The sequence below is a fragment of the Neopsephotus bourkii genome, unplaced genomic scaffold, assembly GCF_033783945.1.
Source record: "Neopsephotus bourkii isolate Nb327-2 ecotype Australia unplaced genomic scaffold, CSIRO-AGI_Nbou_v1 NB_1825, whole genome shotgun sequence".
Taxonomy (NCBI): domain Eukaryota; kingdom Metazoa; phylum Chordata; class Aves; order Psittaciformes; family Psittacidae; genus Neopsephotus; species Neopsephotus bourkii.
This window is the reverse complement of record NW_026902298.1, coordinates 3,018,449-3,043,922: the sequence shown is the minus strand read 5'-3', so window position 1 is coordinate 3,043,922 and position 25,474 is coordinate 3,018,449. Positions and strand designations below refer to the sequence as shown.

The 25,474-nt window shown below is 37.2% G+C and overlaps 1 protein-coding gene across 26 annotated transcripts in view; it reads right to left on the bottom strand.

Annotated features, from left to right (window-relative positions):
• DLG2 (discs large MAGUK scaffold protein 2) overlaps positions 1 to 25,474 on the bottom strand; it is a 1,002,605-nt gene that overhangs the window by 579,437 nt on the left and 397,694 nt on the right. For 18 of the 26 annotated variants that reach the window (XM_061343348.1, XM_061343335.1, XM_061343334.1 and 15 more), the window contains one exon: positions 22,100 to 22,180. The exons of the other annotated variants lie outside the window; for them this stretch is intronic. In XM_061343348.1, the coding sequence (XP_061199332.1) occupies positions 22,100 to 22,180 (81 nt within the window). The remainder of the gene's footprint in view (positions 1 to 22,099; positions 22,181 to 25,474) is intronic. 26 annotated transcript variants of the gene reach the window in all.

Below are 25,474 nucleotides of genomic sequence, written 5' to 3'. Positions count from 1 at the left end.
CATAACGTCTTGTTTCTTCATCTTTGGAAGAATATTTAAGCATCTTTCACTTACTAAGTAATCTCTCTCTGACACATGGCACAGCTATTTTGGACAACAGGATGTACTTGTGCTGGCAAATAAGGAACACCAATTTTGTCCTAAACATAAAATTATATGAGGATGTCAGAAGTACAAAGACTGGTGCCACAAAAAATAAAGGGTATTGCTCACAAGCCATGGAAAGCAATGAATCACTACAGTTTGGTGCTTTCAGACCGCAAAACATAATGGAGTAAATCGGAAGTCTGGATGAATGAAGAGGAGAGTTGGCTATTCTGGATGGCTTCATTCAGTTATTACCAGTCACTGCTTTGAGTCCAATGTCACCTGGACTATTAGAATAGAAAAAGTAAAGACGCATCATTGTCCCTGGCAATTCTGAGGAAAAGGACAATGTATACTTTTATCTACCAGGGATTCTAAACCTTTTATAGAGAACCCTTGGCTACAGCAGCAGTTGCACATCTTAACGCAGTTCACACACAATTTTTTCTGCATTATAGTCCATTCTACCAGAAGACCTCATAATCATGACTAAGAGATGCATTTTCTTTCCAAATATCACTTTTTCAAGCAAGCAAAAGAAATTTTGTACACCTTTTGGTCAAAAAGATTATCTGAACAGCTGAACTGCTGAACTGGTCTGTGATTTTAATAGAGAAGTATGATTGATGATTATTATGGGTCAGCCTTTCAAACTGGGGGGAAAAAGGGCAGATTTACCTCTAAAATTAATACTTTAAAAATATATGGATAGTTACAGCTGTTAAAAAATCCATATATACACACTTTCCAGCTAAACTGAAAGTTTGTTATCTAATCTTATATCAATCAACTAACAAAATATTCTCATGTTGATTTTAAATTCTATGGTATTATGGTTGCAGCTGATTTTCAGGTTAATGTATCAGGAACTTCATAGCAGAATATAAAAACACTGCAGAGCAACCATGTGAAGGATCCCAAGAAAAATATTGTTATAGCTGGTCCTTTGGAAACCTAGAAAATGCACATAGTTAGAGATTTTCAGTTAAATGAAAATTAAATGAAAATGTGTGCTTGCTCTAGATTTTATGGAAGACAGGTAAAAAAACCCTGCTAAACCTGATTGCATCCTCTGTTGAGCTTACTGCTTTGGCTGACAAGGATAATTGTCAAATGTAAAATATTCATTTCTGAAAGGCCATTACATGAGAACCACATAGAAAATTAGCACTATTAAATAGCATCAAAGCCTAGATTTAACAGACAAGAACTGACTAGACAATAAATATAAAAAGTAGTCAACAGTGGAGTAACGATTTGAATGAAAATGTCTCTAATGTAGAATTGTAGCTATAGCAGCAAGTCTTGCACTACTGAACCATTTCATTAAATGGCTTGAAATATATAAAAGTGCTTCTGATGAAAATTTAGGATAACATAACAATTGGCATGGTTGAGAATACTGAAGACAGAGCTGTGGTGGTTCATTCCCCCAGAATGGATGGGTTTCATGTGACCAAATAAACCTTTCTGTTTGGCAGGTACCTGAGCTAGTCCCCTCACTGTAAGAGCCACTTATTTTTTGTAGTCAAAGGAGAGAAATGGGCACTTTTAGGTGCCTGTGGCCTATGATAGTTCAGATTAGTAACACCCTAATCTCCATTGATCCTAAAGAAAATACAGGCTGACTCACAACATTGTAAGCTTTCCTAATTAATAGAAAGGATGTGTTTCAGCTTTCAGTAAGGATGCTGGAGAGGGACTCTTCATCAGGGAGTGTTTACGATAGGACAAGCAGTAATGGGTTTGAGCCTAAACAGGGGGTGTTCAGGTTAGATATAAGGAAGAAGTTCTTCCCTGTGAAAGTGGCGAGACACTGGAACAAGTTGCCCAGAGAAGCTGTGGCTGCCCCATCCCTGGCAGTGTTCAAGTCCAGGTTGGATTGGGCTTTTCCACCTGCGCCAGGGGAACATGTCCCTGTCCATAGCAATAGCATGACTCTAGATTACTTTTAAATCTCCCTTCCAAGCCAACTCATTTTATGATTCTATGCTTATTTTTGGGGGAAAAAAAACCCTTAATACCCTGACATACATTTGAAAAGCAATCAGCTCAATTAGTAGCAAAGGGCAATACAGAACCAATCTTATTTCAGTATAGTGCACCATAACTCCAACACAGGGATACTGCACAAAATTACATTGTCTACATTTTAATAAGGACGTTGTAAAATGAGACATAAAGAAAGAGAATAAAGAAATTATTCAGAAGACGGGGAAATATTTTCTTTGAGTGAAAGGCTAAAAATCTGTTTAACTTTCCACCTGGTGACTGAGAAGTGATTTGAATGAAGTGCTTAATATACTAGAAAAAGCCATAACAAGAACCACTGACTGTAAACTGTTGCCAGACAGCTTTACACTGGAAACGTGGTACAGGCTAATAATGGGGAAAGCAACCATCAAAACAGACTGTCCAAGGAAGTGATGGCTTCTCTGTTACATGATACGTTTTAAGACTGGAGGCCCTCCCTGCAGGGAGATAGAAGTCTTTGAAATACAAATGTTCTTTAGTCCAGGGCAAGTTAAGGCTTAAGGAAATGTGACTAAATCTAATCTCTCTCTGAGCAGCCTCCTACCCCCTGGCCTTAAGCTCCCTGAGTCTTGTTTCCTGTGGCTCGATGAGTGGAGAACAAGGATCAGGCAAGTATGTATGCACTGCCTGTGTTTCACTACTGCCACAAGTTCTACAGGCACAAAGTCCCTGACTTTACATGTGAACACATATCTTTCCAAAAGGATTTAAACGGGCCCTCTGACAAACATGAAGAGAACAAAAGTAGAGAGAAAACCTGCAATGAAGTATATAGATGGGTATACAAGAAGCGTTAGGTTATGTGATTCTCTACACAAAGGAGCACCTGGAACAGTGACAAGTGGGAAAACCCCTGTGTTTGCATCAGAGCAAACTTGTTAGGCAGTCAGACTAGGAAGATTTGCAAGAACTGCCATGGGGACACAGCAGGAACCTTTCACTCCCACCATCAGTACTACACTGGCACTGGATGTGATGCTAAGGACAGCATCATAATTCTGGACACTAGCACTGCTGAAAGGAAATGAATAGCGTTTTCTGACAGGTTTGTCCTTTTAATCCCTGGGCCCTGGATAATACTGATTTAAAATTTAAATTTCATCAGTTGATTTTCCTGGCACTTTCACTTATTTTACTTCTTCCTATCAGTTACATGCACTGCTCAAATAGCTGTTTGATTCTATCTCGGATAGCTGTCAGAGGCATTTCAGTGCCTGGAAAAGGTTTCTATATATACATATGTCTCTCTAAGTTCTTACGATGATGACGTTACCTGTTAGTATGCATTAACTTCCAGAGACAGAGGGATATTTAAATTACATTGTTATCTTCTAGGAGATAGCTAGGCACAAAGAGATGTGATTTAAATTCCACATGGATATTGAAATTTTTCATTTTAATGGATTTGATAACAAAAGTTAATGCATATGATAAGTCATATGTATATTTCTATGTTGATTCTTTTCTGTTGTGTATTCATTACAAAGATTGGCTAATGGGAATGCTGAAATGTTAATACAAAGAGTTACGCTGTTTTTGTGGATACTAAAAAGGAAAGACTGCAAAGGCAGGAGACTGAAAATAAAGACCGAGTTCATGGTTCTCCAGCCTGCGCTTCCAAAGATAAGCCATTTCAGCAGAAAAACTTAACACCCTTTCCCCCTGCTGATACCACTCTGTTACCCAAGGAACACATTCCTCTGCACTGACTGCCGAAGATACTCACTAAGAGGACAGGAACCAGTTTCTTCCTTTGTAGCTTATCAAATCTCATTAGAAAGAGGGGTGGGTTTCCACTGATTCTTAGAAAATCACTCCTTCAGACTGCATGTAGATAATTTAGTGCTTCTCAGATGCTATAAAGAATGTGTTGGTTCATAGCATGAAACCTCAGAATTATATGAGGGAAATATATATATATCTTATGCATACAATCCTTACTGTTACAGGATCTGAAAATTATAGCAATAACAGGCAATATTCTTTACAAGTAATATTGCTTCTAAAGCACTCAGGCCATTAAATCTAAAATCCTCAGATATAAAAAACATGCTTAAGAAAAAAGGTCACATTAATTTTATTAATTAATAAATGGTTCCAATGGAAAGAAAAGTATGGCAATAGGATAAGAATGAAGAACATTGTAATATCTTTTATAAGAAGAAAAAAAAAAGTAAAGAAAAAATAAGCACTGTAAAGAATACAGATCCGGAAAAGTATGAGATAAACAGGAGGTGATTACAGAAAATGCACTATACCATCTGGATCATGTTTCACATCAGCAAAAGCAAACAAGAAGCTGAAGGAATACATGTTCCCAATTACAATTATACATAATATATCATAGCTAGTATAATGAAGACTTCTGTAGCTAAGGTTGGTTTCTAATTTCTGTGCTATTCCCCACTTTTCAGTTACTTGTAGTATTTTATTACCTTTTGGTAGCATCGTGTCCTTAGAATCACAGAGTGGATTGGGTTGGAAAGGACCTTAAAGCTCATCCAGTTCTAGCCCCCTGCCACAGGCAGGAACACCTTCCACTAGAGCAGGTTGCTTCAAGCCCCTGTGCCCCACCTGACCTTGGACACTGCCAGGGATGGGGCAGCCACAGCTTCTCTGGGCACCCTGTGCCAGTGCCTCAGCACCCTCACAGGGAAGACCTTCTGCCTAAGAGCTCATTTCAATCTCCCCTCTTTCAGTTTAAAGTGATTTCCTCTTGCCCTGGCCCTTGTAAAAAGCCCTTCTCCAGATTCCCTGTAGCCCCTTCAGGCACTGAAAGCTGCTCTAAGGTCTCTCCAGAGACTTTTCCAGGCTGAACCAGACCAACTTTCCCATCTTGTCTCCAGAGCAGAGCTGCTCCTCTGTTTGTCTTCATGGCCTCTCCAGACTTACTCCAAGAGGTCCAAGTCCTTCTTATGTTGGGGGTCCCAGAGCTGAACACAGGACTGACATGAACAGTGGGATTGAGTGCGCCCTCAGCAAGTTTGCCGATGACACCAAGCTGTGTGGTTTGGTTGATACGCTGGAGGGAAGGAATGCCATCCAGAGGGACCTTGACACGCTTGTGAGGTGGGCTGATGCCAACCTCATGAAGTTTAACCATGCCAAGTGCAATGTCCTACACCTGGGTTGGAGCAATCCCAGGCACAGCTACAGGCTGGGCAGAGAAGAGATTCAGAGCAGCCCTGCAGAGAAGGACTTGGGGGTGCTGGTCGATGAGAAAATGAACATGAGCCATCTTCATTGTGCGCTTGCAGCCCAGAAAGCCAACTGTATCCTGGGCTGCATCAAAAGGAGTGTGACCAGCAGGTCGAAGGAGGTGATCCTGCCCCTCTACTCTGCTCTTGTGAGACCTCACCTGGAGTATTGTGTGCAGTTTTGGTGTCCTCAACATAAAAAGGACATGGAACTGTTGGAACAAGTCCAGAGGAGGGCCACGAGAATGATCAGGGGACTGGAGCACCTCCCGTATGAAGATAGGCTGAGAAAGTTGGGGCTGTTCAGCCTGGAGAAGAAGGCTGCATGGAGACCTCATAGCAGCCTTCCAGCATCTGAAGGGGCAGAATCACCTCCCTCAACCTGCTGATCACAATTCTTGTGATGCAGCCCTTTCTCTATGACTAGTATATTAGAAAGGTCCTCTCACTAGTGTGTCCTGAAAGTGTTTCACACAGATGAAAGATGATACCAGAAGTACCACTGGAATAAAGAGGACATAACAAATGAAAAGACATTTTGTCAATTTCCACGAATATTTTCAGGGTATCAGACTCAATATTTGGATTTCTTTTGGCCCTTTGAATAATTGTATATAAACTATACTAAAATATGGACAGTGTGGTTTTATTAATTGCCACAGTTGTTTCTGAGTATTAAGTGCCTGAACAGTCCCTTTTTTCTGGCAGAGACACTGGAAGGAGAATCCAGTATTTCATCCTGAGATGACCAATGGCCTAGACAGGCTGAAAGCTGGATGGAAGTTGCTGTTAGAAAATACCTTGTTTATGAAAATAATCTGAAAAGGTTAAACATTTTATTCCCATGTCTTAGAATAGGGAACCAAATGTAATTTTGGCTATATTATATAAATTGGTCTATCCAATAGACTGAGAAACTGCATTTTTAATTTATCCTTGAATCCTCACTAATATGAATATTAAACCATTTCTCTTTTTCAGTTTATCCAATACATACAACAGCAGTAAATTGGAAATACTTTAATTGACTTTCCTTTCGGGAATTGCTGCTGTGTGGTTTTTATGAACTACTTCACTATGAGCAGACACTATTCACAAAATGAAGTGATGCATTCTGAGCTCCTTCCCAGGATTACCTAGAAATAGTAAATCTGGGTGACATTTTGTAGTTGATCAAAATCTCACTCAAAGGACAGAATGACACAAACAGCAAGCAGAAATTTCCCATTAGTTGCTTATAAAACGCTGCTGAGTTTCTTTGATATCTCGTAAATGTAGAGACTAAGATGAACATTGCTCTTTGAACATTTTAATGTGTATTCTGTGACAAATTTGGACACCATTCCAACCCCCCCCCCCCCCGTTTTATAGTATGTGCAAGGGTGTTGAAGAATATAAGAATATGATGGTAAAAGCATATTCACTCTTCTGGGCATCTATACAGCTATAACTGATGTAAAAATTAAGTGTTATTCATCTGAGAACAAATTTGTAAGTACCAGGATTTAGGCAGAATGACACCAGTTGCCTGAGTAAGCAGAAAAGCGTTTATAAAATTTTGTCATAAGTTTTAGTCATAAGTCTGTCATAATCAATGTCCATTGCTATTCTAATTACTGTATTTGAGACCAAAATATGTCTCAATGCCCAAATGCAATTAAATGAGAAGAAGTTTGCTCTCAAGAGAAATAAATAGACGGGCAACCAATATACTTAATTTGGGCAAATACCTTCATCAAAATCTAAAGTTCAATTTGCAAGGAACATGAAAACCTCAATTGTCCACCAATGGAGCGGTGGAATAGATTAAAAAGTGTGCATCTAACTGAAAATGTAACGTTTAAAAAGACATTGATTAGAATTTCCAGTAGAAGTTCACCTTACACAAAATATTTTTGTGTATGGGTTATGTGTATTTGATATGCATGCATTTCAAATTATTAGACCAATTTTCATTAGCAGTCCCTATATCAATCAGCATGCTTTTGAGTGCTAGAAATGGTTACTCTGATTCATTTTGTGCGTCAGTCTATAATTTGATGTCAGAATTAGCACTGAATTTTTTTTTTAACCTTTTCCCTTTCACGATATGCTTTCACTCAGGTTTGCTTGATCACCTCACCAGAGTGAAATATACATTTTGTTTACTGTGCTGAACAGTGGCAAAGATAAAATAACTCAAGAATCCTGTTGTGTTCCAGGAAATTAAATGAAATATATGAGTGTGCAAGGAAAAGCCATGGGGAGTCAATTTGTCCAGGTTAGTGGTGGAAGAGGGGAACTGGCTCCCTTATCTCAGGAAAGTGCAAAACTATTGCAGAGTTGTGCTGTACTTGGCATTGTCCTCCTCTTTGGCTCTGGTACAGTCACACTATTCCCTTGAGGTAACTTCTGGGAATGGGATATTTAACACTGTACCATGTTCTGAATATTCTTTTTAAAGACAAAATGTTCTTTGTAGCATCTGATAAGGCAATACATACAGAAAGAGAGGAGCAGCATTCACTAAGTAAATACTGAAGTCAGTGCAATTCTCTACTCTTTTTGGAACAATTGCCGTCAGCATACTAATAACAAGATGAAAACAACCAACCAGACTAGAATCAGACATCAATTGGAAAGTCTTAGTCTCTGCATTGTACAGTATGAAAATCCTAAACTTTGTGACATCAATGACTAATTTCAAGTGAACAGTAACCTATCAAAGCTGCAGCATTCAGCAGCACTCCACTGAACCTAGTTTAGCACACCTTGTAAAATTTGTGCTTACTCCACAAAGCTATTTGTACTTCGTTCACATTAAATAGTCAAGGACCCATGCGAATGTTGCTTTTAATCTCTGGGACCCTCCTACATCTAAGAGTACACTTGTCACTGGATTTTAAATTTGGATTTTAAGCGAAAGGTTAAAAAAGTTAAATGGAATTAAAACTGCATCCCCTTTTAAAAGAATGAGACAACAGTTCTCCAAATCCTTAGACTCTACTTTCATCATGATGAATTGCAAGAGAACTGAGACACAGTCTTCACAATGTGTCTCCTACAAACAGGCTTTCATATTTAATCAGCCTTTGTCACCCTTTATTCCCTGGAGACAGCTTATTTCACATTCCTAGTATGTATCCCAGCCTACAGAGGATGCAGGCACTTAACACCTTAAATTACAGCACAATAGGTAACTCCCTCTTAACTTTGTCTCTTTACATTTCTCACTATGGTAAGAAAAGGTATCTATATTCCCTTCCGAAAAAAAATATAATAAAAAGGTATCTAAGAAATACAAAAGCACAAGGATGAGCAAATAGAAAATCCATGTATTCATGATGAAGTTGACCCATTTTTTTTCCTAAGTTACTTCTGAATCTCCTTCCTCTGAATCACATACTGTCGTACGCCATTAGATCTACAGACAGCCACACGTGTTAGGGATATACAGTACCATATATATTTATGGTACTCAGCCAAATAAACAGATGGTTTGTGTACACATAATGCCATTTTCTGCTCAGCAATTCATAAAATCATAGAATCACAGAATAGCTAGGGTTGCCTTATGATTATCTAGTTTCAACCCCCCTGCCATGGAGGGAAATGATATGATATGCCTGAAAAGAAGAAGTTTCACTATGATTAGGACAGTTGGTCAACAGCTACATTTAGGTAAGTGAATGATCATTTTCTCTTCCACCAGGAAGCAGAATGTGAGCTTCGTTTAGCTTAAGATGGCAGCTCAAGAAATCTAGACCATCACATCTTTGCCCGTCATTTCCATTCCCATGTAACTGTTCATTTGATTCAAATTCTCAGAGTTGTAAATGAGGTGCATACAGTGGTGGAAAATTTCTGTAATATAACCTTGACATAAGGATGCATGACAAGCACAAGACAAATGTTTCAGGCATCAGATTAACCAATTTACATTAGTTAGGTTCTAATAAGATCAAGCCTTTAATCACATATGTTACCAGTTTCAGAAGCAAGAAGCCTGCTTACTGGGTAAAGTTCAGGTCACAGTGTTACAGTTTTCAAAATAGATAATTTTGCTTTTTTTTTTTTTTTTAACAGAAAATTCATCAGTAAATGGCTCTAAATTATTCTACATTATTTTGCCTTTCATTATAAGACTGTCTCAAGTAAATAAAGTAGAAGACTGAACTCCAAAGTTGGCCTCTCCCAGCACTGTAAATATACAGAACTAAGCAACTCCCCTACTAATATAAAGTTAGTGATTTGTCTTATAGAAACAGCCAGTCTCTACATAATCAACAGAAAGAGACAGGCTAACTTAGGAAGCGTCTCTGAGCTACATCTGCAGGCCTGTGAGGATACTTATTTCTCTCCACTCCTAAAGAACTTTGTCCTAACTTGCATTTGAAAAGTCCCATGCACCTGTATTAAAATGTTTAAATTTAAGAAAAATGAGGTGGCTAATCAAATTATTCTGAGCAAATAATTTAGCTCATTTCTGAACATAAAATACAGCTAGAAACCCACTGTTCTTAATAAGCAATCTTCCAACCCATTCAATAACATTAAATGCAAGAGCCTCTGGTGTTATTTATGTGACACTTATTAACTTCCTAGAGATGCCTGAAGGACAGTGTAATATGGAGTACTATTCCAAAGCTGTGATTTATTTTAAATATTCCCTTCACAAACAAAATTACGAACATAGGGCTTTATGCTCTTTTGTCCTAGAATTAGCTTTAAAAAGGGAAAACATATTTATTTATAGCAATCTAAGAATGCATTGCAATTGCCTGTTTCCTTACATTTGTGTAGCCTGCGCACCAAAACCAATCACATTGAGATGCATAAAATTGATGTCAAGGGCATGAGTTCTCATGTACTTTTAAAAATAGGGTTCAAGTCAGTTTTGAGTTCTTCAATCCATTGTTACTGAAGAACCACAGACAGTTGCTTGGATAATGAATACTTAGGGTTATTTAACTAGAATATGAGATTCTGGGTCATGTTTATCTTTAGAAGACAATCTGGTTTATGAGATCTGAAAATTCATAGAACAGCAGAAACAGTAAGAATGTCCCATATATTGATTTTTCAGGAACAGTCCCTTTGCATGAACCTGGTGAGCCCTCACTTATGAAGCCTACCTTTTTCTTTAGTAATTCATTATTCAAAAAACATCAAACAAAGAATATTCAAAAAGACCGACAAAGTAACTTACATCTTATGGAGACAGATCTCTACAAAGGACAAGTTACACAACACACACAACTCTAGGGCATAGAGGATTTCTGCTTGTCAATTAACCTAAAAATTAAGCCGGAATAATAAAAATATATATGTCATATTGCTGTTTGTGGGGCCTCTGTGGCATATAAACCTACTAATTTCTAGTACCAAAATAGCAGTGTGCTTATGCACAGTAGTTGGATGTGACTTAAGTTTTAAACTCAAAGTCCTTATAATAACTAAATATGAAGGCACAGGTTGACCAGAGAAGCCTTGGCAGTCCCATCCCTGGCAGTGTTCATAGCCAGGTTGGATGAGGCTTGGAGCAACCTGCTCTAGTGGAAGGTATCCTTGCCCATGGCAAGGGATTGGCACTGGATGAGATTTAGGGTCCCTTCCAACACAAACCATTCTGTGATTCTATGGCTAGAAAATATCATATTTGACTTTTCAAACCTGAATCTTATGTGAATTTGCTGGTTTCAACTGCTCTAAAACAGTAACAAAACTCAGTCCTGCTCTTTGCCTAGAGATTTTATCACATTAAAGAACAAAAGCTACTCTATGGATTTAGATGTGGTTCAGTCTTAACCTTGCTGCAGACTATTGTTGCATTTCTATGAAATATATTGAACACAAAACTAAGAAAGGAAGAGGAAGGAACCTTCAACCAGTTAATTTTATACATCCTCTACTGAGCAAATCATAGACACTTATTCCATAGGCAATTTATTAAAGCCCTTTTTTCCCTGCTTTTCCTCCACTGACATACCTTTTTCACATTTTTCAGACTCACTCTTCCTTATGTGGTGCCTCTCTATAGAGTCTTTTCACTTGTTTTTCTAATTGGCCATCAAGCTCTCATTTTCTTCTGCCCCAATATACCCATCATCACTCTCTCTCCTACCCCAAGTCATCCTCTTTAGCAATAGATATACACACCTGGGAGAAAAAGTTAGCAGTACTATTAGAAAGCTAATGTAAGAAGAGAGGTTTCACCCTTTTTGATCAACCACTTGTTCAAAAGCTACCTACCTCCCAGCAGCTAAAGAAGACAAGAGCTGACATTCACAGAACAACTTTGGAATTTGCTCAGCAATTACCTAATTCAAACTGTTGAATTACTAGGAAGAAGGGTAGCAAATAGCAAACCCTGAAAAGATTTTAAAGAAATGTCTTGACTCAGAACTCAAGAAGTCATCCAGTTGTTTCAAAAGTCTTAGGAAGGTTTTTATACAATGTAAATGTAGGTGAAATTTCTACCTGCTGATACCAGACTCCAACCACCTCCAAATTACAGTTCTCTTTTCCTTCTGTCACACTGGGGAAAAGTGAGTAAGATTTAGCCATTTATTATAGAACAAGCTTTTTTACCCCATTATTGCTTGAAATAGCCTTATGAATGCCCTGTTAATTCATCTGCAGAAGAAATGAAAACCAGTTATTATCAGAACTGTGAGAACCTAGAACGTGTGTGGTTAGCACACTTTCAGGCTGGTATACCACCTCCTGGCCTAGGGAGAATAACCTACATCTATCACAGTGTAAACAACTTTTTGTCCCCTATAAACACGTGATACTGAGGTAAAAATGGTGTTGACGTTCTTCAGAATGGACAGGGAAGAAGTTTTATCCCTTTTGTCAAGCATCTGGTACACTAAGAACATGTGGCCACTTCCAGTATGCATTTTTGGACCCCTTCTGTAAGTGAACAGCAACTCTTTTTGCACATGTTACAACGCTCAGAGATCTTCCGAAACAAGGGTAAAACTGGATCTTGTGCAAGTTCAGTTTCCCACTGGCTTCCCAGGAATAGCTCTTAAAAGCTGACAGCAAAACACAAAATCCCACAAAGACGTTGCTTTATCATCAGGGGTTTTCAGTAATAATTAATTTAAAATATCAGGGTTTGTTGCTGTTTTCTTAATACGCTTTGTATCTACTCTGTCCTACATTGCTTATTTTTTCATTTTTCTTCTACATAATCCAGAAGCTATTTGGGAAAAGGCCTGCCTTTTTATTCTGTGTTCCTGTAGCACTATTGCCTGATGTTCTAGTTCTATTTTCACAACAGCTACAAAGATAGCAGGAAAAATATTCTCTGAAAACAGTTGATTTTGCGCACTTTGCTCTCATTAATGAAAAGTGCCTTAACTGCTTGAAAAAGATTTTATGTTTTTTTTTCTTTTTGAAGCTTTAGCTTAGATGTTAAGATTTCAGTTTCACAAAAAGATGCATTTATATGAATTGTAAATGCAGATTATATCAGAAAAAATACTTCACGGCATAAATAATATCTGAAAGTTGCACCATCAGTGGCATAACTATAATATAAAAAGGTTATAGCGTGGTATGGCAAACAGAGACTTTTCAAAGTCCAGGGAAGGGAAGACAAAAACAAAACAAAATGGCAAAATACAGCAAAGTTAGAAGAAAAAATAGCTCAGTGCCATAGGAGTGAAGAGGAGAGAAAAGGAGAAGCTGAACTAAACATTAAGAATGACAGAGGTGTGGCTAAGAAACATGGGATGGGGTTTCTAAATTTGGATGCCTACAATGTCTAGTTCTTAGTCTATAATTTCACTCTTCAAAATCAATCCCTAATTAATTTTAGTGCAAGTCACAGTATCGTAAAGTTATAGAATTACAATTTGAGCTGGAAGTGTCCTGTGTCTTGTAATTCAACTCCCTCTCAAAGTAGAACTAATTTCAGCATTAAAGCAGGTGGTACAGGGCCCATATTATTTTAGTGATAATTTCAGGCCTTATTATTTTTGAAACCTTCAAAGAGAGCTTTGAAAATTTGGGATCCAGAAGTTCTGTGGAGTTTAAGATGAACAATTTAAGCTAAGAAAAGGTCAATTCTTTTGACAGAACTTCTAAGCAAAATGGAAGAATTCGGGCACTTGAAATATAGTTCAATGAGCTGAATTGCTTATTTCTAATGGGATAGAGGCTTTCAGAGGTCAGTAGAAGGAGAAAAATTACATTGAAGATAGGAAATTTAGACTGAGCTATATTTTGCTTCCATTTGTAAGGTTATAAAGACGTAACTGTGAGAAATGCTATCTGTCAAAACAAAAAATGCAATTTTCAAATACCTATGGACAAAGTGAGACATAACTGTGCTTAAATAAGTAGAATACATTACAAGTATATGTGTGTGTGGGAAGATCTAAGCCTACTCATTCAATGATAATTAAAACCTGCAGCAGTACTGAAGGCTTACATAGTAAAGAAGCTATAACATATTCTATGTCTCAACAATGTACTCTGACTTGTAGAAAACCAAGCCATAGTAAAAGTATAATTTTCTTAATTCTCTGGGTTTTCTCTGTTTGAATTAGACAGTTGAGTAACTATTTTTATTAAATAGAGTTGGAATAATGGGCCTGCTTGGCTCATGTTTGGCTCATGCTAGGATGCTGAATGTGCAAAAGTATCGTAATTTTCCATGGTTTATGGGATTAAACTGCTTCCTGATGTCTAAAACATCTACATTTTAGCTACAGATTAAATTAAACTCAGTCATTCCTCATCTGTAATACAATCAGTAACAATTTTTTTGGTAGCAAGGACAATATATTTTTTCCCAACAAAAGTACTACTTTTTTTGTTATTAAGGGTGGGTGAAAATGCTTTGTAGAATAAAAGTCGCCCATGGTAGAAGCTGAGGTCAGGTGTGTTAATCACTTAATTCAGTTTGCTCTTTCTTTTAACCTGTTTCTTTTTGTTCTGTAAAATTCTCCAAATTATCTACTAATTCCTATGTCTCTTTTAAGTACTTCACTGAATAAAGGGTCAGAATAAAAATATGTTTTAAACTGGATTTCAATATCAATAAAAAATTTAAACCAAATATTTTGTTTTCAAAATAGACAAGGTCACTTGATGCTATGGGAAGTTCTACATTTCTCTATTGCACCAAGAAAGAAAAAGTAGAATTTGATATGAGATTCCTTAAAATACAACTCTGACATAATTTTACCATGATCACTTTTACTCTGGGAAATATTTTTTCAAACCACATATGAGAAGAACTCTACTTATAGCTGTAAACCTCCTATAAACAGTTTATATAAGCAGTCAAAGGGCTTTGAGTTATCCACAGCAAGAGCATGAGTCACTAATAAAATTAAAGACACTCTTAATATACCTCGTATTTCACAATTTCTTTGTGCTTTTCTGAATTGAAAATTTGCAAGTTTGAAGCAAAGAGAAAAATCACTTCAATCCTTTTTAATTGCAACTAAATAGGACAGTTTTCAATAGGCAGCAGGCATCAATGTAAAGTAAATGCACATAGTACACTTTAAGATACCACATGCTTCTTTTCCAGAAAGATTTTACCATTGCAATAACTATTTTACCTTAAGCTACATGTTGAATGATGATGAATTTCTGAATTTACACTTAGAGCTAACAGAATTACGTGCATCACTCCCAATGATCAGAGATATCCCAACTTTCTAACTTTAATAAATAACATTTTAAAGTAGTCAGGATGTTGACTCCAGAAGCAATAAAAGCACTTTACTTATGTTTCTCAAGGAAAACTACCCTTAGCTGCAAAACTGAAAAGATCTGAAAAAGTGAACGCAGATTATGACTTCAGGCTCCTGAAGTTTTCAGAAGCTGAGTTTCTCAGCTCCTTGCTGCTGTGTAATGATGAGTTCAAGCAATAATTTAAAGATTGTCTAATAACTTGCAAGATTAGAAAGATTGCTCTTCTTTGATTTTTTAGCCTTGGAAGCTCTGAATCAGTCTTTCAGAGTTGGGAAGCACTTGTAACTTTCATGATAGCCAGATGCCTATCCAACCTCAATTGGCTTTATAACTAGATAATCCAGAAATTCCAGACAGAGTAAATTGATTAAAAAAATAAACAAAAATAAATATCATGTCTGACGTGGGGGAAGCAGAAACCAAAAACCTCTCAAGGAAGTTAAGAACAGTCTGATATTACAAGTTGATCACATAAGCTTCTCTGTGAGAGAAAGGGAATGCAGGCGGTCTATAATTAAAAGTAGCAATTCTTAAGTTTTATTGGCTAGGGATGAGAAATAAATTTCCTCTTCTTTTAAAAAAGGCTGACTTCTTTACAATAATGTAAGCTGTCTTTCGTCCAAGTTACCAATATACATCTCACTGTTACCATGAGACAGATGGTCTAGGGACCACAGGACATATTATGGACGTGGTCTCCTCTGGGAGGAAATAGGGAGTATATTCATCACTGCAGTGAGGTTGGGGTTTCTCCCAGAAACCAGGGTTAGCGGATGGTCAGGACCACACATTTGCTGTACAGGAGGCTATGGGAATTTAAACTGACACAAATAATCAGCTCTTTTTGGCTTCATTTCTGAAGAATGCAGGAAGTGCCTTCAGCAACTGCACAGTTATGCAGGTACCTCTTGGAACCCTCAGACTTTATGGGGTTTTGTGCAGAAGGGAGCATGAGACTGAAGCCACCGTCATCTCAGAAAACAGTTATATATGAGCTACCATTTGCTCCACAGCAAATCTTAACCTAATGTGAACTAACCCCCTCTAGTTTTTAAAGCTGCTATAATGGAAATAACAACTGACCCAGCACCACAGAGTACAATTCTAATTAACAAGAGACTCTTCTGAAAAATGTCTGTGGTGCCTTGGGGAACAATGTAGGTCACAGTATCAATTAAAAGCAGAACAACCTCTTCACTGCCTCTGTAACACTTAACCCCAAACTATTCTGTGGCTGTAAATTAAACAATGCATTCTGCATTACATCGCAGGAGTGGAAAAAGTAAAGAATAACTAGTTTAAAAACTAATTTCAAACTCAGCGCTCTTTACGCCATATAACATAGGCAAGTGGTACAGAATACTGATGTTATCACTATTTTCCTCAACTTTATTAAACAAAATCATTACTGTATATTTGATTTAAATTATCTGGATAAAAGTATTAGACCTCTGCAGGAAAGTATCTGAGAATTACTTAATTGAGGATTAAAAACAGCAATTACCTTTGCTGCTGACTGCAAAGAAGATGTAAGATTGTTTAAGACTCTAGGGTTCAGGTTTGGTAAATGGAAGGTTTAGTGAACACAGTTCCATGCAGAAAAGTGGGGTATAGAAATAAATCATTTCAGAAAAAATGTTTCTGCAGGGGCTGCTACAGGCAGTTCATATAATTACTTCTCTAATATTATATGAAATATCAATGATGACTTTTATTTTGAAAGATTGACCACAAATAGTGTTCCTTTCTAATATTAATAATTTCCTGTTTCTTAACAGTAAAGACAGTTTTCAGTAGCATTAAAGCCAGAAGAAAGACATTTGGTCATAAAGGTTCTCAAATTTTGTCCACCTTTGTAAGTGTTTTTTCATCTAGGAATAGTGGGCAAAAACTTGCATTCATTTAAGTCTTTTGAAGCATTATCGTTTGCTTGAATTGGAGGGGAAGCAAATTCTCCTGCTCAACTTGAGAGGTTGGGAGGTCAACTACATAGCGATGATAAACTGGATATCCTGAGCAATATCTGACAAAATCCATGTGAGAGACCACAAGGGAACATCAACCGACATCAGGAGGAAAGAGAAAACAATTTACAGAGTGCACCTCCAACTCTTCTACTACTCATGAGTAATCATAAATAATGAAAAGGTACTGAGGGCAAAATTTGACTTCCTGATAACCATGAAATATTTTCAGCACAAGAATTCTTCACAGAGAAATGAGTTCATAGTTCTATAGGGGTATTTAGGCAAAAGCAAAGACTCATTTCTAAAATCTTAGCAGGGGATAAAGAAATAGTTATATTAATAAATATGTCCCTGAGTACACAAAGGAAGTGGATCTGTACATCAGAGAAATTCCACTTTAATGCAATCAGGGTTTGAGAATCAATGTCTGTCTGTGTCCTCTACTGAGTTTTTCACATTACAATAAGGAGTAGAGCAGCTCAGTTCCCTTTTCCCAATTGAACAGTTAAGATTATGCAAAGCAAGTTAACTCCTGATTAGTGGCTAGTCCTGTACCCATTGCTATAACACCTCAGTGTCAGTGTTAAGGACTGGAATTCCAGTGTTGAAAGTTTTCAGCAAATCCAGAATGAAAAAATGGAGTGGCTAAATTTAGAGAGTTTGCAATCTGAGTGCAAAACAAGAGACAACAGACAATAAACCATTGCTTAACAGTTCTCATCAGGCCTTGGCAAAAGTCTTACACCCCTAATTACCTAGCCATTGAATTTTATTCTTCTTTTTTTTGACATTAAAAAAAGACAGACTTTGCTGCTGAATTGAACTAAAAAGCATGAGCATGTTTCTTTGGAAGACTTCACAATTGAAAAACGGACCCTTCCATCCTTGCCAAGCAGGAGAGGAAAGTCACTTTCTCCCAGTGAATGATATAGGGTAAGTAGGATGGGAATAAGCAAAGGGAGTTTATTTTAGGTCTACTGAGATGTAGATGGCAGACAGTCACACAGCACCGAAATGACATAAAGCCCTCTCAACCAAACCTTGCTTTTTAAATCAAAATTTAGCTATTATTTGTATATTCTGGATTACAAATCAATGAAGGAAAATTAATTTAGAAATCAAGGATCTTGGAAGGATTCAAACTTCATCCTCCACACGTATGCCAGGAGATGGCTGTACTGAGCTTTTTATGTGATCTGGTGTATTATGGAGTTAAAAAATAGAAGATGTATCTCCAGCAAAAGAACAACAAAGAGAACCTAAGGACCTCATAACATATTGTGACTTTTTTTCCTGCAGCATTATAACAGAAGAGTGGATGACAAAGAATACAAGTGTCGCTTATTTATTATGAGAAGACTCTTCAAGTAAGAGGCCAAAAGCAAAACTGCAAAAGTTAGCTGCATGTAGCATGCCTTCTAGCTTCTGTACAGAGTCTGACTGATTCATAATTGCATTAAAATGCAAGCTGCAAGTCTCAGCTTGCATTTTAATCTCAACGAAAACATAAAATGAGAAAAGCAGTGCTAGCTTCCATTCATCCATAGGAAGGAAGTAAAAAGGAAGTAAATGCTCTCATTAGACCAAGTAATATGGCTCCACATTTCTTCATTTGAACTGGTGGCTGGGGAAGAAGGTGATAAACTGCATTACTCATATGAGATGAATCTCCCTCGACCATATCATCTAATTCTACATTCCTGTGCCGAAGTAGTTTTTGCTGATTCTGCTGGAGCAAGGAAGAGGCACCTAAAAGATTCAGGGTTTCAGGTAGAAAGTACCATTATATCATTAAGTTTAGCCTAATGTACTGCAAAGCATTAACACTAACAGTAACTTGTCTTAAATTCAAGTGTGCTATCTATTTCAGAAAAGCATCTAATCTGGAAAACATAACAAGATTGAGATCTACCATTTCCTTTGATAATTTGTCCTATATTCTCACTGTTAAAAATGTCTGCCCAGCATTTGTTTGCTTTCGCCCTGGTGTGTACATATTCTGCTTTTCTTTGCTACTCTGAAGAATCTTCTTATTCCCAGTCTCCCCTAAGGAATACATTGTCATTAAGTCCTAGCTCTCTCTGGAAGAAAATTTTTTTTCTACTCTAGTCTCTTTTCTCTCTCTTGATATATATTTAATGTATTTTGAAAGCATAGAATCCCAAACCTGGCACAATACTGCCTTAACCTCACTGCACATACAAATGAAACCACCTCCTTATAATTAACTTTTAGTCCTTTTCTTTAACATTCAAAGTTCATAGTACAAGCCGTGCTGAGTTGTCTATTCTTTCCTCTGGAACATTCTTAGTGTTGCTTATCTCCACTGTAGGGGTCCCCTCTGTGTATGCACGGCTGGCACTGCTTCCTTCTGGCTGTGTAATACTTCTCTACTAGGTAATAATAATTTTGTTTGAGTGGCCTCTGTTTAAGAGGCTGGACTGTAGCTGGATTAGAATCATAGAATAGTTAGGGTTGGAAAGGACCTTAAGATCATCTAGTTCCAAAACCCCCTGCCATGGGCAGGGACACCTCGCTCTAAACCATATCACCCAAGGCCTTGTCCAACCTGGCCTTGAGCGCCGCCAGGGATGGAGGCCAACCCATTCCAGTGCCTCACCACCCTAACAGGAAAGAATTTCCTCCTTATATACAATCTAAACTTCCCCTGTTTAAGTTTTAACCCATTACCCCTTGTCCTATCACTACAGTCCCTAATGAAGAGTCCCTCCACAGCATCCCTATAGGCCCCCTTCAGATACTGGAAGGCTGCTACGAGGTCTCCACGCAGCCTTCTCTTCTCCAGGCTGAACAGCCCCAACTTTCTCAGCCTATCTTCATATGGGAGGTGCTGATTTATCTGTCCAACTACTGTGTCCACTTTTTTCCTGCTTCTTTAATCTTTGCAACATCTGCAAATTTTACCATCCAGGAATCCATGCTGCCTTCCGAATTACTTGTGAAAGTATTAAAATATGTTGTCCAGATCCAGTTCTGAATTGTGGAAGACTGTCCCTCAAAAATTCTGTGTAAAGTTCATTCCTCATTGACTAGTACTTAAGTCAGTCCTGAAGGAATATTATCTTGATAAATTATACTGCTATTTATTTACACTAGATACAAAGTAAAATTAAATCAAATGCCTTACAAAAGACTTAAACAACACAGGACCATTCATCAAGCAAATTCTTATTCTGAAATGAAGTTTATCTAACATAATTGCTTTGTTTTAGAACTATGCTGACTATCATGAATTTATTCCTACCATTAATTTATTCTTATGCTTACTTTCTTAGTTAAAACCTCATTAATCTTCCCAATATTTTTTCCAGGGCTGACATACAGCTAATATGCTGTGCAGCATTATTGGAAAAACAAAGGTAAAAATAATAGCATGATACTCACACTCCACCTCTCTAGAACTTAATATTCCAACAGGTCTTTTCAGCCTCCTTCCTTAAGGCTCTAAGGTGAAAGTCATCAAGTAATGAGCCTTCTGCTTTACTTATTTTATCAGTGGCAGATGTTGTTTAACATGCTTTTAAAGATTCAGTGCTGTTTGCATAGTAGGGACACTGGATCTCCTACCACCATATGGGCTTGTTAAGGAGCAAACAGCACTTTCCTCCTACTGTGTGCCACTCAGTAGTGAAGAGGTTTCAGAGTTTTTGTTCATCTTTGCATGAATAAATGACATGATTAATTGTGACAGTGATTGACTAGCTTTATTTCTTCTTTCTGGTGTTACAAAAAAAAAAAAAAAAAGCATTAAAAATTAGTTATATACATCCAGAATAAACCAAGATATAAGCTTCATTAAACCTTACGCAGAGTCTTAGGAGGCAGAATTCAAGTGTCCAGATACTATAAAGAGTTCTTTTCCATTATACTTGCCACTGAATTCAACCTGGGTTACCACCTTAAGTACCACATATTTTTGGCCCTTATATTTAGGAAAATAACCTAGACATCCTTAGCCATTGTAAATGGATGTCCAGCTGGCAGAGAGCTGTGCAAGGGTCACTCAGAATCTCTATCTGCCCTGTTTATCCCAGTGTCTTGTTAACTCTGAAATCAAAGAATAGTAATTTGAACATGAGCAGTATATCACTTTAGACTACTTTTATCAGAAATATTCCATTAGCGTGCATTATCCTGCTATCTTAAACGGCATTCTTTTCCTCCTGAGATTGCAAAGGACCCTGCTGGCAAACAATCAAAATATCAAGTTTCTCACACATCTATTATCATAATGGCAGGAGGTCATATACTGAAAACTGAGAACACAAATGCAACATAAACTAAACTGAATATTTTGATAACAGAAGTTTATCGAGGTTAGTATCCCGGTGCAACAGAGTTACTTGCACTTTGGTTTGGAGATTTTTGTACTACTGGTTTCAATTACAACTCCTCTACTGAAAAATTTCTCTGAGTAAAAAAAAAACAACAATCAACCAAAAAAAACTTTAACAGTCCTCTTATCTCTCAGTCTCTTCAGGTCCATGATAGCAGCACTATTTAACATAAGTATATCTAGTCTTCCTGTTCTGTATCCCAGGTTGCTCCTGCCTGTTACACCTCAGAGACTGATTGCATCTGTACAAGGCCAACAGATGATAAAAAGAAATTTCAAAAGCACAACAATGGAGTTTTCCTGACCACATGAGATATCAACACTCTAGACATTTACATCTAAATTGTTTGATCATTAAGAATGTCTAGGTAATGAAGAGAGACAATAATTTTCAGGGCAAGATTCACCTCCATCTATAGGAGATATCCAAAACAGGTTAGAAGAACTGCATTAAGGAAGAGTCTCTCCATTGACTACCATAGCAATGTGGACTTCCTCCAAAAGTCAGGTGAGGCCAAATTGTTTTCCTAATAGCCCAAACAGTTTTCAGTTTGATCAGTTTGTAGCTGAGGCTTTTTAGATGCAACAGCATCTTGGCAGTCATTGAGGCATTCAATATTTTTTTAACTGGAAACAAATACTTTGTGGTCTGGGGGAGCATTGGTGAGGAAAACAATTGCAAAACTATGAAGCATCAATCCAGAAACTCTTTCCTTTCCTCGCTTATTTCTGACAGCTAAATTCACTACTCTCACCTGTGCATTAGTCCATTCCATTTCAGGAAAGGGTCCCAGCTGAAGGCCTCTACCTGTGGGATTTTCTTCCTCTTGGCCTTTCTGGAAGTACATAGAGACATCTACTCAGGATACGTTCCAAACTCAGATTTTTCATCGTGTTTGCATACGGTGCTTAGTTGTGTGGTTTGCTTCCCAGGTTGTTTTGTTGGGGCTAGGAGCTCATTTTTACTATAACTGCTTTAGAAAATAATCTGGCATGTCATCTATTCCCTTCAAGCTGTAAATTGGTGTTAACACATGTTGAATTGCCCAGAGACTTTTTAACAAAAAATGAAGTGGCATTATATTATATAATATTAAAAATATGAGCATGTATTATTGATTATAAGTACCTATTGAATAGCTATTTATCCTTCAAGGGAGAACAAGCAAAGGATATACATTTTACAAGAATTAACACTACTACTGTATTTCAGTTTATTTTTAGTGTGCAGCATCTACCAATTTCAATACTAATTATTAGCAAATCAAGCAAAAAGGCTATAAGGAATAAATAGACGTTCTCTTGACAGTCCACCTCTTTCTAACTAAAATTAGGAATAAGTCTGTTGCTTCTAAATTTTAAATCCCTCTTTAATTATCACAATGACTTAGTGAAGTTTTAACGGCAGGAGTCTATACATTTGCTTTTAATGAACACAATTTATTTTTTGTGAAATGGAAAATGTGCAATGAATTCAGGTTCCCACCTCGGCATTAGTCAATGCCATTGTATAAAATACATGAGTTCTCAACAAACTGCAACAATATGGAAGAGCCCTGTCAGTAAAAGGGAGACTTATGTCACAAGGATTACAATATTTGTTAATAGCAAAACTACCTTGTCTGTACTAATGCATCCAATAGCTTATTTTAACAGAATGTTTAATACCTAAGGTACTGAAAAGCATTTTTACAAAGGCCATATTCATTATGATGCTTCTGTAATACTAACCTTCACCTTGTAGTATATTACTTAGGAGACTTTTTGTTTCTATATTACTAAAGAATACAAGTTTTTAAAAACAAGGAGAACAAAAAAAAATAACAAATTTTCACTCTCATCTGCAAGATGAAGTCATTTTTTAAATAACAAGCATAAAAACAGCAGGCTAACAAGTGATTCAGGGAAGTCATGAAACACTGGTGGTATAAAGAATGGCTATTAATAATTGTCAAAAAATCAGGGAATAACATTTTTTAGTTTTAAGTATAGTTTAAGGAAAAGGGAGTTCTAGCTCCACTTAAATTGATTACTGCTGTCATACAACAGTATTCTTAAGAACTGAGGTTTATACTGATGTTGTCAAACTTCAGGCATTTTGATGTGTTAGCTAGGAGCTATAAGAGCTTTGAGACACAGGAAACTCCTGAGAATGGTTCAGGGCCTAAACGCACTCACTTCTTGGAGGATGCATTCCCACCTCAGTGAATTGGGATGAATTGAGGCCTGAATATTCAGTCAAGCTCACACAGGTAGTATTTTTAACACTGCAAAATCTAGATTATAGTGTAATGAGGGGCCATGGATTTCCATACATTAGGACCAAGCCAATTGGGAGGCATTTAATGGATAAATCCACTGGGGCTGATGCATTTTGACCACAGCAAGCTTCTTCTGTATATGTAGTTTAGTTTGTGGATTTGGTTCTGGAGACTTTTGAAAAGAAATGTGTAGGTTCATAAACACGGATAGAAGAAATGCTTACAGAGCAGTAAGCACTGCTCTGACAGAGCAAACAGCAAATGCGAAAACGCAGAGTAAGGAAAATCTGTGTGAAGATCATTCACCAAGGAGGAACCAGGGGTGTGGTTCTGTTGCAAGTTGGCCTTCTTTCAAAATATGAATGATTGCTGTGTATAAGGACATGGGTTATAACTATTGTGACCTAACCATTGATGATGAGACACACACATAACTGTACCATTCAAGAGGCATGGTGTTTTAATATAGGTACTGAAAAAGAGAAAGGAAATCTAAAACAGAGGAAAAAGAGTGATGAAAGATTTAGAAATCACAACCCAGGAAGAGCTGAAAACAGGAAATTAAATGGGGACAGTGATCAGTTGTCTCCATGGAGAACAGAATCTGATGAAACTGCTAGGGTGCTGAAACATTGAAACAAATCCTTTCCAGTCCTCCATGCTATGACTCCATAGCTTTCGTACATGAGAAGTTTATTCCCTAGTATCTTCATCAATTCTAATTGGGAACCAGATGATTAACAGTCAGCTAACAGAACAGGCACATTCCTTTGTGCTAATGAAATACATATACTTGATGTCAAGATTTTATGAATGGCACTAAGTGGATATACAATGCAGAGATGCAATCTTGTTTGTAAGACTAGGCTTTTGAATAAACTCTACTCAAATGCAAATGAGATAGCATTTGTAAACAGCATTCTTCCTAGGCATCATATTGTATGTTAGCAATGTGACAACCCTGAAGGTGATTGAGTTTCCCAAATAAAGCTGTCTTGTGTCATTAGTTGCACTAAGGTATCACTCTGTCACCAGCTGCTGCTTCAGAAGGGTATGGGTTTCCTTCTGTCATTTTTGACACCCACATGCACATCTCAGATCTTGCAGGACATCTAAAATAGCACTAGATGCCTATCTTAGACAACTGAATCTCACCCCAGAGTCTTCTTTTTTTTAAGGAGGTCTTCTATTTGTTAAAAGATATTGTCATTGATACTGGCTATAACTGAGTATAAATATATAGTTTACATATAGATTTGGGGGGTTTATTGCATAGAAAATCAAAATCTGCTGCTCTTTAATTCAATAAAAATTGTAAATAATAAAAGTTTCAAGCTACCCTAAATGTTATGAACTACCATCACAGTTGTGATCCATTGCCAGAATTCACTTTTAAAAACCCAGTCAACGTTTTACACAAGACCTAGAGACAACAAGTTTTGGTGTCCAAGTGTTCCACTTCTAGAAGGATTCAAGTACACATATAGTATGGGAAGCCTTAATCAGCTGTCAATTTAGTGTCATGGAAAAAGAATCAGCAGTAAATATTCGGAAGACTCTTGGTCCAACAAAAATTACCCTCATACAAGAACATCTTACAGTATCATGCGAGTCAGCCACACAAAGAAAACTGAGGAAATAAAGGCTTCTGTTTAAAAAAGGGTGAAGAAGATCTCATTAAAACCTCAAGGAGCTACGAAGTTCCTGTTAATCTTATGTAGAGAGCATTGAAGTACTGCTATGCCAAGTAACAGTAATGAAACACGAACATAGGGAGAAGTGTAACGAAAATTGCAACAGCGTTTTTAAATAAAGCAGTGAAAAAAATCACTGCGGTTACAGGAACTTCAATGTACCGAGCAGTATCTG